Genomic DNA, 12,959 nt, shown 5'->3' with positions numbered 1-12,959 from the left:
CAGTTGCCAGAGAGCGCCAGATGACAGGCGTCACCGAGCTTGCGCAGCTACGATGTCGCAGGGAGCCCGTATGTTCATACATGTAAAACATTAAAAGATTGTACATTATGTCATAGAAGAAACAAAACATCAGAGGATACTCAAAGAGCATCGGAATTTTGATACCCATACTAAAATGTCCACATTTAAAGTGCATGTTTGTATGTCCATATTCCCAGTTAAGTAGGCCACAACCTGATATTAAGCTTTTCAATTTGGTGTTCGGGATGTTAATTTTCTTGGAGTACCAGTACTGTGTTATCTCACATTTGGTTCTTTATTATGGCATAATGCCATACGTGCTAGAAGTTGAAAACTAGTCTTGAAATGCAGCGAACAGTATGTGGAATTAAAAAGAAAATTTCTTTAGCAAACCGGCAAAAATAACTTCATTGTTCGGCAAGGCAACTAAGGCTTCACTGTCAGAAAGCTGGAAATCAGAAATCTGTTTTGTTTTCATTTGACGTGAGAGTAGTAAACGAAGAGGAAACAGCAAAATCACTAAATGTAAACACGGGTCACGTGGAGATTACCCACTACCCCACTGTAACTCAGACTGCTCTGCACATCAGCCCCGGATCTACGATATTTCCAAACCGGTGCAACTCCCTCGAGTGTTTCAGACAGGATGTAAAAATTTTTTAAAAAATCGAATCTTCAAAAATATGTTCATTTTGTAGTGCACATCTTTCAGAAGAGTCTGATGCATAAAACAGGAGTGTTCGAGGAAATGTAAGACATGTTATTTGGTTGCAAGTGTGCCGAAGGGCAGTGCCTCGCCTCCTCACACAGCATTCTTCTATCGTACGTCAGTGTGCTTCGCTCTGTGGAATTTTATATTTTGTAATGGATGCCATCAAACCATACGCAGGACAGTGGAAATTAAAATGTGCTGTGGTGCCTCTCCTGCTTACAATTGTCCGGTTTGAAATCGTATCCCTCTTCAGAAAATATGCACTCTTTATTCCCTATCAGCTAACAACTTGCTGCTCTGTGTGACATAAAATTAAATATACGATACATAAACCCAGTAAAGACATGTGACAACCAAGACAATACACATTTCTTCAATCCTTAGCTCCTATAATTTTTTTCTCTTTAATCTTGCTACAGCTTTACATGGCGTGCTTTCCTTTCTGTGAGAGTATCTATTACCTCATCAAAGTTCGTGAAATATTTTGCTACATGAAAAGTCGAAATGTCGTTGCCTAATACTGAAGAAGCTGTTAATGCAAATAGGACCCAAGACTGGTGTGGTTTTCCGACCTGATTATGTCTATTTTGTCACTCTCTGCTAGATAAAATGAAATAGGCTTTTCTAATACTGCAGGAATTGTAGCACACACCAAATAAACGAGACTGTTTTGGCACAAACGGTCTTTTTTGTAATGACAGAATATAATTCACAAAGTACCAATATCAAGTGCCTATTAGGCCAGGTAGGTAGGTAGGTTAGAAAATTTAAAAAGGGAAATTGATAGATTTAAGTTAGATATAGTGGGAATTAGTGAAGTTTGAGGGCTGGAGGAACAAGACTTTTGGTCAGGTGAATACAGGGTTATAAATACAAAATCAAATAGGGGTAATGCAGGAGTAGGTTTAATAATAAATAAAAAAAATTGGAGTGCGGGTAAGCTACTATAAACAGCATAGTGAAAGCATTATTGTGGCCAAGATAGACACGAAGCCCATGCCTACTACAGTAGAAAAATTTTATATGCCAACTAGCTCTGCAGATGATGAAGAAATTGATGAAATGTATGATGAGATAAAAGAAATTATTCAGGTAGTGAAGGGAGACAAAAATTTAATAGTCATGGGTCACTGTAATTCTAGAGTAGGAAAAGGGAGAGAAGGAAACACAGTAGGTGAATATGGATTGGGGCTAAGAAATGAAAGAGGAAGCCGCCTGGTAGAATTTTGCACTGAGCATAACTTAATCACAGGTAACACTTGGTTCAAGAATCATAAAAGAAGGTTTATACATAGAAGAATCCCGGAGCTACTAAAAGGTATCAGATAGATTATATAATGGTAAGACAGAGATTTAGGAACCAGGTTTTAAATTGTAAGACATTTCCAGGGGCAGATGTGGACTCTGACCACCATCTATTGGTTACGAACTGTAGATTAAAACTGAAGAAACTGCAAAAAGGTGGGAATTTCAGGAGATGGGACCTGGATAAACTGAAAGAACCAGACGTTGTAAAGGGTTTCAGGGAGAGCATAAGGGAACAATTGAAAGGAATGTGGGAAAGAAATAGAGTAGAAGAAGAATGGGTAGCTCTGATGGATGAAGTAGTGAAGGCAGCAGAGGATTAAGTAGGTAAAAAGACGAGGGCTAGTAGAAATCCTTGGGTAACAGAAGAAATATTGAATTTAATTGATGAAAGGATAAAATAAAGAAATGCAGTAAATGAAGCAGGCAAAAAGGAATACAAACGTCTCAAAAATGAGATCGACAGGAAGTGCAAAATGGCTAAGCAGGGGTGGCTAGAGGACAAATGTAAGGATGTAGAGGCTTATCTCACTAGGGGTAAGATAGATACTGCCTACAGGAAAATTAAAGAGACCTTTGGAGAAAAGAGAACCACTTGTATGAATATCAAGAGCTCAGATGGAAACCCAGTTCTAAGCAAAGAAGGGAAAGCAGAAATGTGGAAGGAGTATATAGAGGGTCTATACAGGGGCGATGTACTTGAGGACAACAATATGGAAATGGAAGAGAATGTAGATGAAGATGAAATGGGAGATACGATACTGCGTGAAGAGTTTGACAGAGCACTGAAAGACCTGAGTCGAAACAAGGCCCCGGGAGTAGACAACATTCCATTTGAACTACTGACGGCCTTGGGAGAGCCAGTCCTGACAAAACTCTACCATCTGGTGAGCAAGATGTATGAGACAGGTGAAATACCCTCAGACTTCAAGAAAAAATGTAATAATTCCAATCCCAAAGAAAGCAGGTGTTGACAGATGTGAAAATTACTGAACTATCAGTTTAATAAGTCACAGCTGCAAAATACTAACGCGAATTCTTTACAGACGAATGGAAAAACTGGTAGAAGCCGACCTCGGGGAAGATCAGTTTGTATTCCGTAGAAATACTGGAATACGTGAGGCAATACTGACTTTACAACTTATCTTAGAAGAAAGATTAAGGAAAGGCAAACCTACGTTTCTAGCATTTGTAGACTTAGAGAAAGCTTTTGACAATGTTCACTGGAATACTCTCTTTCAAATTCTAAAGGTGTCAGGGGTAAAATACAGGGAGCAAAAGGCTATTTACAATTTGTACAGAAACCAGATGGCAGTTATAAGAGTCGAGGGGCATGAAAGGGAAGCAGTGGTTGGGAAGGGAGTGAGACAGGGTTGTAGCCTCTCCCCAATGTTATTCAATCTGTATATTGAACAAGCAGTAAAGGAAACAAAAGCAAAATTCGGAGTAGGTATTAACATCCATGGAGAAGAAGTAAAAACTTTGAGGTTTGCCGATGGCATTGTAATTCTTTCAAAGACAGCAAAGGACTTGGAAGAGCAGTTGAACGGACTGGACAGCGTCTTGAAAGGAAGATATAAGACAAACATCAACAAAAGCAAAACAAGGATAATGGAATGCAGTCGAATTAAGTCGGGTGATGCTGAGGGAATTAGATTAGGAAATGAGACACTTAAAGTAGTAAAGGAATTTTGCTATTTGGGGAGCAAAATAACTGATGATGGTCGAAGTAGAGAAGATATAAAATGTAGACTGGCAATGGGAAGGAAAGCGTTTCTGAAGAAGAGAAATTTGTTAACATCGAGTATAGATTTAAGTGTCAGGAAGTCGTTTCTGAAAGTATTTGTATGGAGTGTAGCCATGTATGGAAGTGAAACATGGACGATAAATAGTTTAGACAAGAAGAAAATAGAAGCTTTTGAAATGTGGTGCTACAGAAGAATGCTGAAGATTAGATGGGTAGATCACATATTGAACAGAATTGGGGAGAAGAGGAGTTTGTGGCACAACTTGACAAGAAGAAGGGACCGGTTGGTAGGACATGTTCTGAGGCATCAAGGGATCACAAATTTAGCATTGGAGGGCAGCATGGAGGGTAAAAATCGTAGAAGGAGACCAAGAGAGGAATACACTAAGCAGATTCAGAAGGATGTAGGTTGCAGTAAGTACTGGGAGATGAAGAAACTTGCACAGGATAGGGTAGCGTAGAGAGCAGCATCAAACCAGTCTCAGGACTGAAGACCACAACAACAACAACATTAGGCCTACTACAAGCAAAAAGCCTTACGTTACGAAGTAGTTTTACACTTCATTCATACGCTCAAGTTTCTCAAGTATGAGATCGAAAAGTAGTAGTGCAAAATTTTTATAGAAACTTGAAATTGTCGTATTGTTCCATAATTTATATGATGTCCCCATTTCTTCTCATTCCTCGTTCTAACAAACAGTCTTGTTAGCACTAGTTACGTAACTGTTCCTGCCAATGTCAAAGGTTATTCACAGGTTAAGTCCACTAACTCTGCCAGAATCACCGGTTTAGTTATCCCGTGATTATTCTCCAGTTAGGCGTTGCTACATGTTCGTACAACGCATATTCCGCGCTTCTTCCAGAATAGAATTTAAAGCGGTTCCTAGCCGGGGACTGTACAACTGGCCCTTACTAGTATAGCGACCTGCCCAAAAATTTTCTGTCAAAATTTCATTTTCTTAGATACACTGAGCCGGTAATAAGTAATCTTTCTTACCTGTTATTTGTTTATTTCTACTCCTGTAGTCTGAATCTATGGATTTAGCTAGTAATTATAACAACGCTCATCATTCGCAAACCCAATCAACCACACAATCAGACAGCGGTTGTCATTCGTCCGTTCGGCCTTACTCCGTTCAGCTCGTATAGCGCCTTTTGTCTGTAGGAAACTTTGTTTCGACATGCAATGAGGATTCCCCTGACAGAGACATCATGTACACTATGCGCACATTCACAAATCAACTTACGATTGATTCAGAAATCAACTTAGAATGTTTTCAAAAATGTTTCAAAACTGACAGGGATGCGTTTCAAAGTCATATGAATAATTGATAGACTAATGTGCGGTGGATGCTAGTCGCTTTGTGAAACAAGGTTTTTTTCACTCAATAGTATGAATTTGCCCCCACCCCCTTCTAGAACTGGGCCGGCTGCGCATGCAAGAATCTAGCAGCTTTGGCGCTCCAGTAAAATTTTTCCCGGTAGCACCCAGCTGCTTGCTGCCACTACTTATTACACAGCCAACAGCCACATTTCTGTAGCCAGAAGCGGGAGAAGGTACTACTCAATTGCGCATGCACATGATCCTGCTCGTAACTGCTAAAACGAATCTAATGTAAACAGTTGTGACGTCACGTTCATCGGAGGCAATGTGTTGTTACGGAACATTGCATAGTCTTCCTAAAGCCTTTGACACATTTTGCTGTTAGCAGACGCTTGTATGAGCACTGTGTTTTGTTGCTGTATATGGCGCATTTCCTTTGCAATTTAAGTTTTATTTTCGTTTTTTCTCTCATTCATGTTTTATTGTTGCAGTAATATTCTGAAATAGCTGTATTCAATAATATCCTTTGTTAGAGTATCGGTTCTTGCCAGTCAAAATTACAGAAATTTAACTGAAAACATAAACAATGAAAACTTCCCGGAATTCTAAAAAATTCCCATGTTTTTCCTGGTTTTCTCCCGGATGAAAAAATTCCCGGGTTATTCCCAGATCTCCCGGTTGTCCCGGGTCATATACACCCTGTTGATATAAGTGTATACTGAAATCACTATTGGCTGTTGGTGATACTTATTTTGTAAGCAGAGGCTTAGAATTTCTGTACTGATGCATAATTAATGTCTTTATTGATGCATTCAGACACAGAGAAGAAGTTTTATGTGTTGGATTAGGTATGGTCACAGCCCCTAGTACTTCACGCTACCCCTGTGTTTGATTTTTTTAAAACAGTCATTCCAGTGTAAATGTTAGTTTTGTGAGAGTGACAGTGACAATGATAATCAGACTGTGTTGAAGGGAAACTAAAGGAAATTAAGGAGATACAACAGCTGACAAGAATGCTGATTGTATGGATGCAAATGTACTTATGTGCATTGTAAATGGGAAAATGATAACTGCTTCTATGGGCCTTTCAGAGCTCTGTGTACACATACAAAACTATTAGGTTCTCTGGCAGAAGCATTCAAATTACATTTTTGTGACACAATCCATCATAGCATTACATGTATGTGGAATCAAACATTGCGCTGATGATTACATGAATTCACAAAGTTATATAAATTGATCAAGGATTTGAGGTTGGAAGAGCTTCTTCTTCTTCATGTGCCGTCTCCTCTAAGAAGGTTGGCTGTCATCATGGCAATTTCTGATCTTGATTTGGCTGATCTAAGGAGTTCTGACGTTGAACAGTTGTACCAATTTTTTAAATTGTCAATCCAGGATGTCCGTCTTCTACCCCTCGTTCTCTTCCCACAAATTTTCCCTTCTAGTATTATTTGCAATATTTTGTAATTTACTCCCCTAATAACATGGCCTAAATATTGTAGCTTCCTTACTTTAATAATTTTAATTAATTCTTTTTCCTTTCCCATTCTTCTTAGGACATCTTGATTAGTAATCCTCGAAGTAATCCTGGAAGAACATTGATGTACAAAACCATGCAGAAGCCACCCATTTAATAACATACTGGCCAACATTCACTTCTGAACATATGAGATTCTCTGAGTATTAATGAATATATCTGTACAAAATTCTATTTTTCATTACAGACAAGTCAGAAAACAAATGAAGAAACTTCTCTAAACAGAACTTCTTGAAATGCACAGAAACACAATAGCTTGGAAACACATACAGATGGCTCACAGAAGCATACTGCAATGGATGAGATATGAGACTAGCGTTAGCATGTAGTAGAAGTCTATCTACATCTACATCCACACTCCGCAAGCCACCTGACGTTGTGTGGCGGAGGGTACCCTGAGTACCTCTATCGGTTCTCCCTTCTATTCGAGTCTCGTATTGTTTGTGGAGAGAAGGATTGTCGGTATGCTTCTGTGTGGGCTCTAAACTCTCTGATCTTATCCTCATGGTCTCTTCGCGAGATATACGTAGGAGGGAGCAATATACAGCTGGACTCTTCGGTGAAGGTATGTTCTCGAAACTTTAACAAAAGCCCGTACCGAGCTACTGAGCATCTCTCCTGCAGAGTCTTCCACTGGAGTTTATCTATCATCGCCATAATGCTTTCGCGATTACTAAATGATCCTGTAATGAAGCGCGCTGCTCTCCGTTGGATCTTCTCTATCTCTTCTATCAACCCTATCTGGTACGGATCCCACACTGCTGAGCAGTATTCAAGCAGTGGGCAAACAAGCATACTGTAACCTACTTCCTTTGTTTTCAGATTGCATTTCCTTAAGATTCTTCCAATGAATCTCAGTCTGGCATCTGCTTTACCGACGATCAACTTTATATGATCATTGCATTTTAAATCACTCCTAATGCGTACTCCCAGATAATTTATGGAATTAACTGCTTCCAGTTGCTGACCTGCTATTTTGTAGCTAAATGATAAGGGATCTATCTTTCTATGTATTCGCAGCACATTACACTTGTCTACATTGAGATTCAATTGCCATTCCCTGCACCATGCGTCAATTCACTGCAGATCCTTCTGCATTTCAGTACAATTTTCCATTGTTACAACCTCTCGATACACCACAGCATCATCTGCAAAAAGCCTCAGTGAACTTCCGATGTCATCCACCAGGTCATTTATGTATATTGTGAATAGCAACGGTCCTACGACACTCCCCTGTGGCACACTTGAAATCACTCTTACTTCGGAAGACTTATCTCCATTGTGAATGACATGCTGCGTTATGTTATCTAGGAACTCCTCAATCCAATCACACAATTGGTCTGATAGTCCATATGCTCTTACTTTGTTCATTAAACGACTGTGGGGAACTGTATCAAATGCCTTGCGGAAGTCCAGAAACACGGCATCTACCTGTGAACCCATGTCTATGGCCCTCTGAGTCTCGTGGACGAATAGCGCGAGCTGGGTTTCACACGACCGTCTTTTTCGAAACCCATGCTGATTCCTACAGAGTAGATTTCTAGTCTCAAGAAAAGTCATTATACTCGAACATAATATGTGTTCCAAAATTCTACAACATCTGAAACAAACTTCTAAAATAAAACTGTACATTCCTTTCCTAACAGATGGTTAGACATTCCTAGTTGTTAGCATGATAAATCAGTTTTACACTTACAAATAGTTTGCATGGGATTCATACATTTTGAGGGAACTTCTTGGTCTAAGTTTCAGATAACTCTCTTGTACTTGGCTTTAACTATGAAAATAAATAAAAAGCATTGATTCAACCAATGTACACATCAAGACTACAAGTTTCCATTTGTATTCATCAAGATCAAGAAAAACTGGATGTGAAAGAAGTCAGGCAAGGAGATTCCATATTGCTAAAACTAAACTCATCAGACCTAGTGGACATTCTCAGATCCTTAAATAAGAAACCAATGAAGAAATACATGTTAATGGAAGATATCTGCACCCTTTCCTTTTGCTGATGACTGTACAGCTTGCCACTAGTGCAGATAAACTTTAACAAGTAATGGAAGAACTTAACGCATCAAGTTTTAAAGTAGGACTGACATTGATTTTTATAATGAGATTAAACAAAACAGAAAAAGGTTACAGAACCATTTGATGCGTTTTTGTATTCAGGGTAGTTTAAGACAATAACTGTGTGGGCTGTAAAAGGTATAAACAGAAGAGTAAAGAAAATACTGAGTGCTTTTCGGGGATGACATATGGCTTTGAAACCTAAGCTTAAAGTATGGTGGAAATGAAAACATAGAGTGCTTTTCATGGATGACATATGGCTTTGAAACCTAAGCTTAAAGTATGGTGGAAATGTTGAATTTTGCCCGCATCTCGTGGTCGTGCGGTAGCGTTCTCGCTTCCCACGCCCGGGTTCCCGGGTTCGATTCCCGGCGGGGTCAGGGATTTTCTCTGCCTCGTGATGGCTGGGTGTTGTGTGCTGTCCTTAGGTTAGTTAGGTTTAAGTAGTTCTAAGTTCTAGGGGGCTTATGACCACAGCAGTTGAGTCCCATAGTGCTCAGAGCCATTTGAACCATTTGTTGAATTTACAAACGGTGTGCATCTTCAGTTTTGATATATTGCATTGAAGTATGTACTTTTTATAGAAAGTAAACTGCACACTGCTTAGAGCAAACAATGGAGAGAGAGAACATGTGAATTTCTAGGAGAGAAAGCAAATAAAAAAACAGATCAGTGGACAAACTGCAGTACTAGGTGCATTAAAGTTGTGATAAAAATGAAATAGAGATGGGTGGTAAACATATCCAGGTGACTGAAACCATGAGATAAAGAAAGGCTGAGATGAAGGCCTAATGGAAAGACATTTGAATGCATGCTGGAATAGCACGGAGGTATACTGCTGATGACCTTGAGTATAGAAAAGATTAGAACAAGCCTTTATACTGCAGTGGTCGTTTATCCAACAGCAGTTGTTAAACTTCTGCAGACGATTTAGATCACTGAAGATAACCATATCTAAGAACCAGCTGTCATTCTCTATTGCACTTCAGCTTTCATCTCCGATTGCAGTCTCTGTACCGAGAAATAACGCTAACTTTGACATTACACCTCTGAGTAGCCTTGGTCAATATTATATCAAATAAATCAATGTTAAAAACTCCATTAGTGTGTATACTGCAGTGTTAACAATTCTGATAAACAACATAATGTGACACAAAAATATTACCTTCAATATGCATAACTTTTTATTGGGGTGCAACGTCATTGTTTCCTCTTCACGATCATACTTGTGTATATCTATGAGCATTTGATGTTCTTCCATATAGAGTAGAAACTTCATGAATTGACTGTAGTTTTCTTTGTTCAGATTTGGAATAAACTTGCCCTTCCCAGTTTTCTTCAACATTCCTCTGAAAGTGAAATATACAAATTACAGCAGCTCAATGTGACATAACACATAAAAAGTGACATACAAGTGGTGTCCATTCCACATGTAACGTAACACAATTGTCGAACTAATGAAATGAATGAGGTGACCAGTGTAGGATGTAGATCATGTAACTCAGCCAAAGAGAATTTGTTTCTCTCTAATCATATTATTTCTCTGATTTAATGCTCTAAACTTAGCTAGTGTAAGCACAAATAGTGTTAAGCAATACAGTGGCAAGCCTGGAAATCAAACCCTGGTCTCCTACTTATTAGGTGGGGGTGTTAGCCACTAAGTCACCTTGGCAAAGCGGTTCTGCCCCCATCTATTTTAAAGTCTCACGACCGGAATTGTCAAGGCTTTCCATGTTCTGGAATAGCACCTCAGTATCGAATGTAGAAGCTGCGACCCAGGTCCAGGTACTTATACAAATAAAATGACACAATTTTAGAGACTATACTGGTCGTATGTAGATATGACTTTATATATACAGAATGAACCAGTGATAGAAAAAAACCAAGGCTGGGAATCGAACACACGTCTTCTGCTTACTAGGTAGCTGCATTAGCCACAAAGTCTCCTTAGTGAAGTGGTTTCACAAACTGCACGGATTAGCCTGGCGAGCCTCCATCCTTGATCTTCTGCTTACTACATAGGTGCATAAGCCACTAAGCCTCCTTAGCAAAGTGGTTTCACAAACTGCATACATTACCCTGGCACGCCTCCTTCCTTGATCCAAATTCTCACAGCCATCCTATCTACTTTAAGTAGACTAGGATGTTCAAGTAATACAAACAGGTGCAGAATATCATCTTCATGAGATGAATTCATAGGGTTCAACCATGAGCCCATTACTGTTCTTGTTGTTACATTAATGACTACCATTTTATTTGAAGCTGGAGGCAGAATTAATCCTTATTGTCAAATGGAGCAAAGAAGAATCTTTAGAAAAAACAGTAAGTGATGTTTTTAATAAAAGTATTATTTGGCTGTGTACAAATTGACTGGTTTAAACTTTGAAAAGAATGTAACTCATCCAGTTTTGTCTTGTCAAATGTACTGAAGTGCCAAAAAAACTAGTATAGGCACGTGTATTCAAATACAGACACATGTAAACTGTCTCATTACTGCACTGCAGTTGGCAATGGCTATATAAGACAACAAGGGTCTGGCGCCGTTCTCAGATCAGTTATTGATGTACAATGGTAGGTTATCAAGATTTAAGTGAATTTGAACATGGTATTATAGTCTGCACACTACTGATGGGACACAGAATCTCCGAGGCAGCGATGAAGTGGGGATCTCTATCTCTATCTAATCTCCAACATCGCTGTGGCTGGAAAAAGAGATTGTGCAAGAACAGGATCAACGATGACTGAAGAGAATCATTCAATGTGACAGAAGTGCAACCCTTCTGCAGATTTCAAAGGTGGGCCATCAACAAGTGTCAGCATGCAAACCATTCAACAAAACATCATCAATATGTGTTTCCAGAGCCGAAGGCCCACTCGTGAACCCTTAATGACTGCATGACACAAAAGCTTTATGCCTCGCCTGGGAGTGTCAACACTGACATTAGACTGTCGATGACTGGAAATATGTTGTCTAGTCAGACGAATCTCTTTTCAAATTATATGGAGAGGATGGACGTTGGGTTTGACAACCTCAGGAATCCATGTATCCTGAATGTCAGCAGGGAACTATTCAAGCTGGTGGAGGCTCTGTAATTGTGTGGGGCGTGTGCAGTTGATGTGATACAGGACCCCCGATATGTTTAGATATGACTCTGACATTTGGCACATACATAAACATCCTGTCTGATCACCTGCATCCATTCATGTCCATTGTGCATTCTGGCAGATGTGGGCAATTCCAGCAGGACAATGTGACACCCCACACTTCCAGAATTGCTACAAAGTGGCTACAGGAACACCCTTCTAAGTTTAAACACTTCCACTCCCCAGACACGAACATAATTGAGCATATCTGGGGTGCCTTGCAAGATGCTGTTCAGAAGAGATCTCCAGCCCCTCATACTCTTACGGATTTAAGGACAGCCCTGCAGGATACATAGTGACAATTCACTCCAGCACTATTTCAGATTAGTCAAGTCCATATCATGTCGCGTTGCGGGATTTCTGCGTGCTTGCAGGGGGCCTACACGATATTCGGCAGGTGTATTAGTTTCTTTGGCTCTTCAGAGTAAAGACCACCCTCTATTAACTTAATTAATAAATGAGGTAGAAAGTTGTAATTGATTGGGTGCACATGTTGAGAAAAGCTTAAACTAGAAAAACAATGTAGTAGCCCTGCTAAAACATTTAGGTGAGGATACTTTTGCCAAATGAATAATTCACAACTTTGGAGACACACAAATCAATCAGTTTAGGGTTTTGGCATTGTTACATGGGGTTTAACAAAACAATGCCAATAACTTTGAGATGTTGTGGAGGGTGTCTTCAGGAACAAACTGAGGAAATGTATCCCAGTCAAAGAACACCCAAAAGTGCCACAGTACATCAAAGCTGCAGGAGCCATCAGCTGCCACTAGGCCATCCTTTTGACAGCAAACATGAATCTGAACACTGACAAGGGTGTCTTGAGGAACAAACTGAGGATATGCATCCCAGTCAAAGAACACCCAAAATATGCCCACACCTCTCGAGACAAGTTTGTATCAATACACAGACTTGAGAATTCTACCAAATTTTACTACTAGTAGCAGTCATTGGCACCTTCAACTTCAACACTACGTAGTGTTGTTGGATGAAATGCCTGAAAATGGCTTCAATTTCTCTCTCAAGACATCCTTCACTATTCCTCAAAGTCTTACATTAATTAATTTGCATATTTTCGTTTACTAATGTCCCACAGCATAAT

At 39.5% G+C, this 12,959-nt stretch overlaps 1 protein-coding gene across 1 annotated transcript in view; it reads right to left on the bottom strand.

Annotated features, from left to right (window-relative positions):
• LOC124622442 (putative helicase MOV-10) overlaps positions 1-12,959 on the bottom strand; it is a 447,321-nt gene that overhangs the window by 237,317 nt on the left and 197,045 nt on the right. The window contains exon 8 of the mRNA XM_047148140.1: positions 9,879-10,062. Coding sequence (XP_047004096.1) covers positions 9,879-10,062 — 184 coding nt within the window. The remainder of the gene's footprint in view (positions 1-9,878; positions 10,063-12,959) is intronic.

Source organism: Schistocerca americana, chromosome 7, assembly GCF_021461395.2.
Source record: "Schistocerca americana isolate TAMUIC-IGC-003095 chromosome 7, iqSchAmer2.1, whole genome shotgun sequence".
Classification (NCBI taxonomy): domain Eukaryota; kingdom Metazoa; phylum Arthropoda; class Insecta; order Orthoptera; family Acrididae; genus Schistocerca; species Schistocerca americana.
Note: the sequence above shows the minus strand (reverse complement) of the source record. Positions and strands in the feature narration are given on the sequence as shown.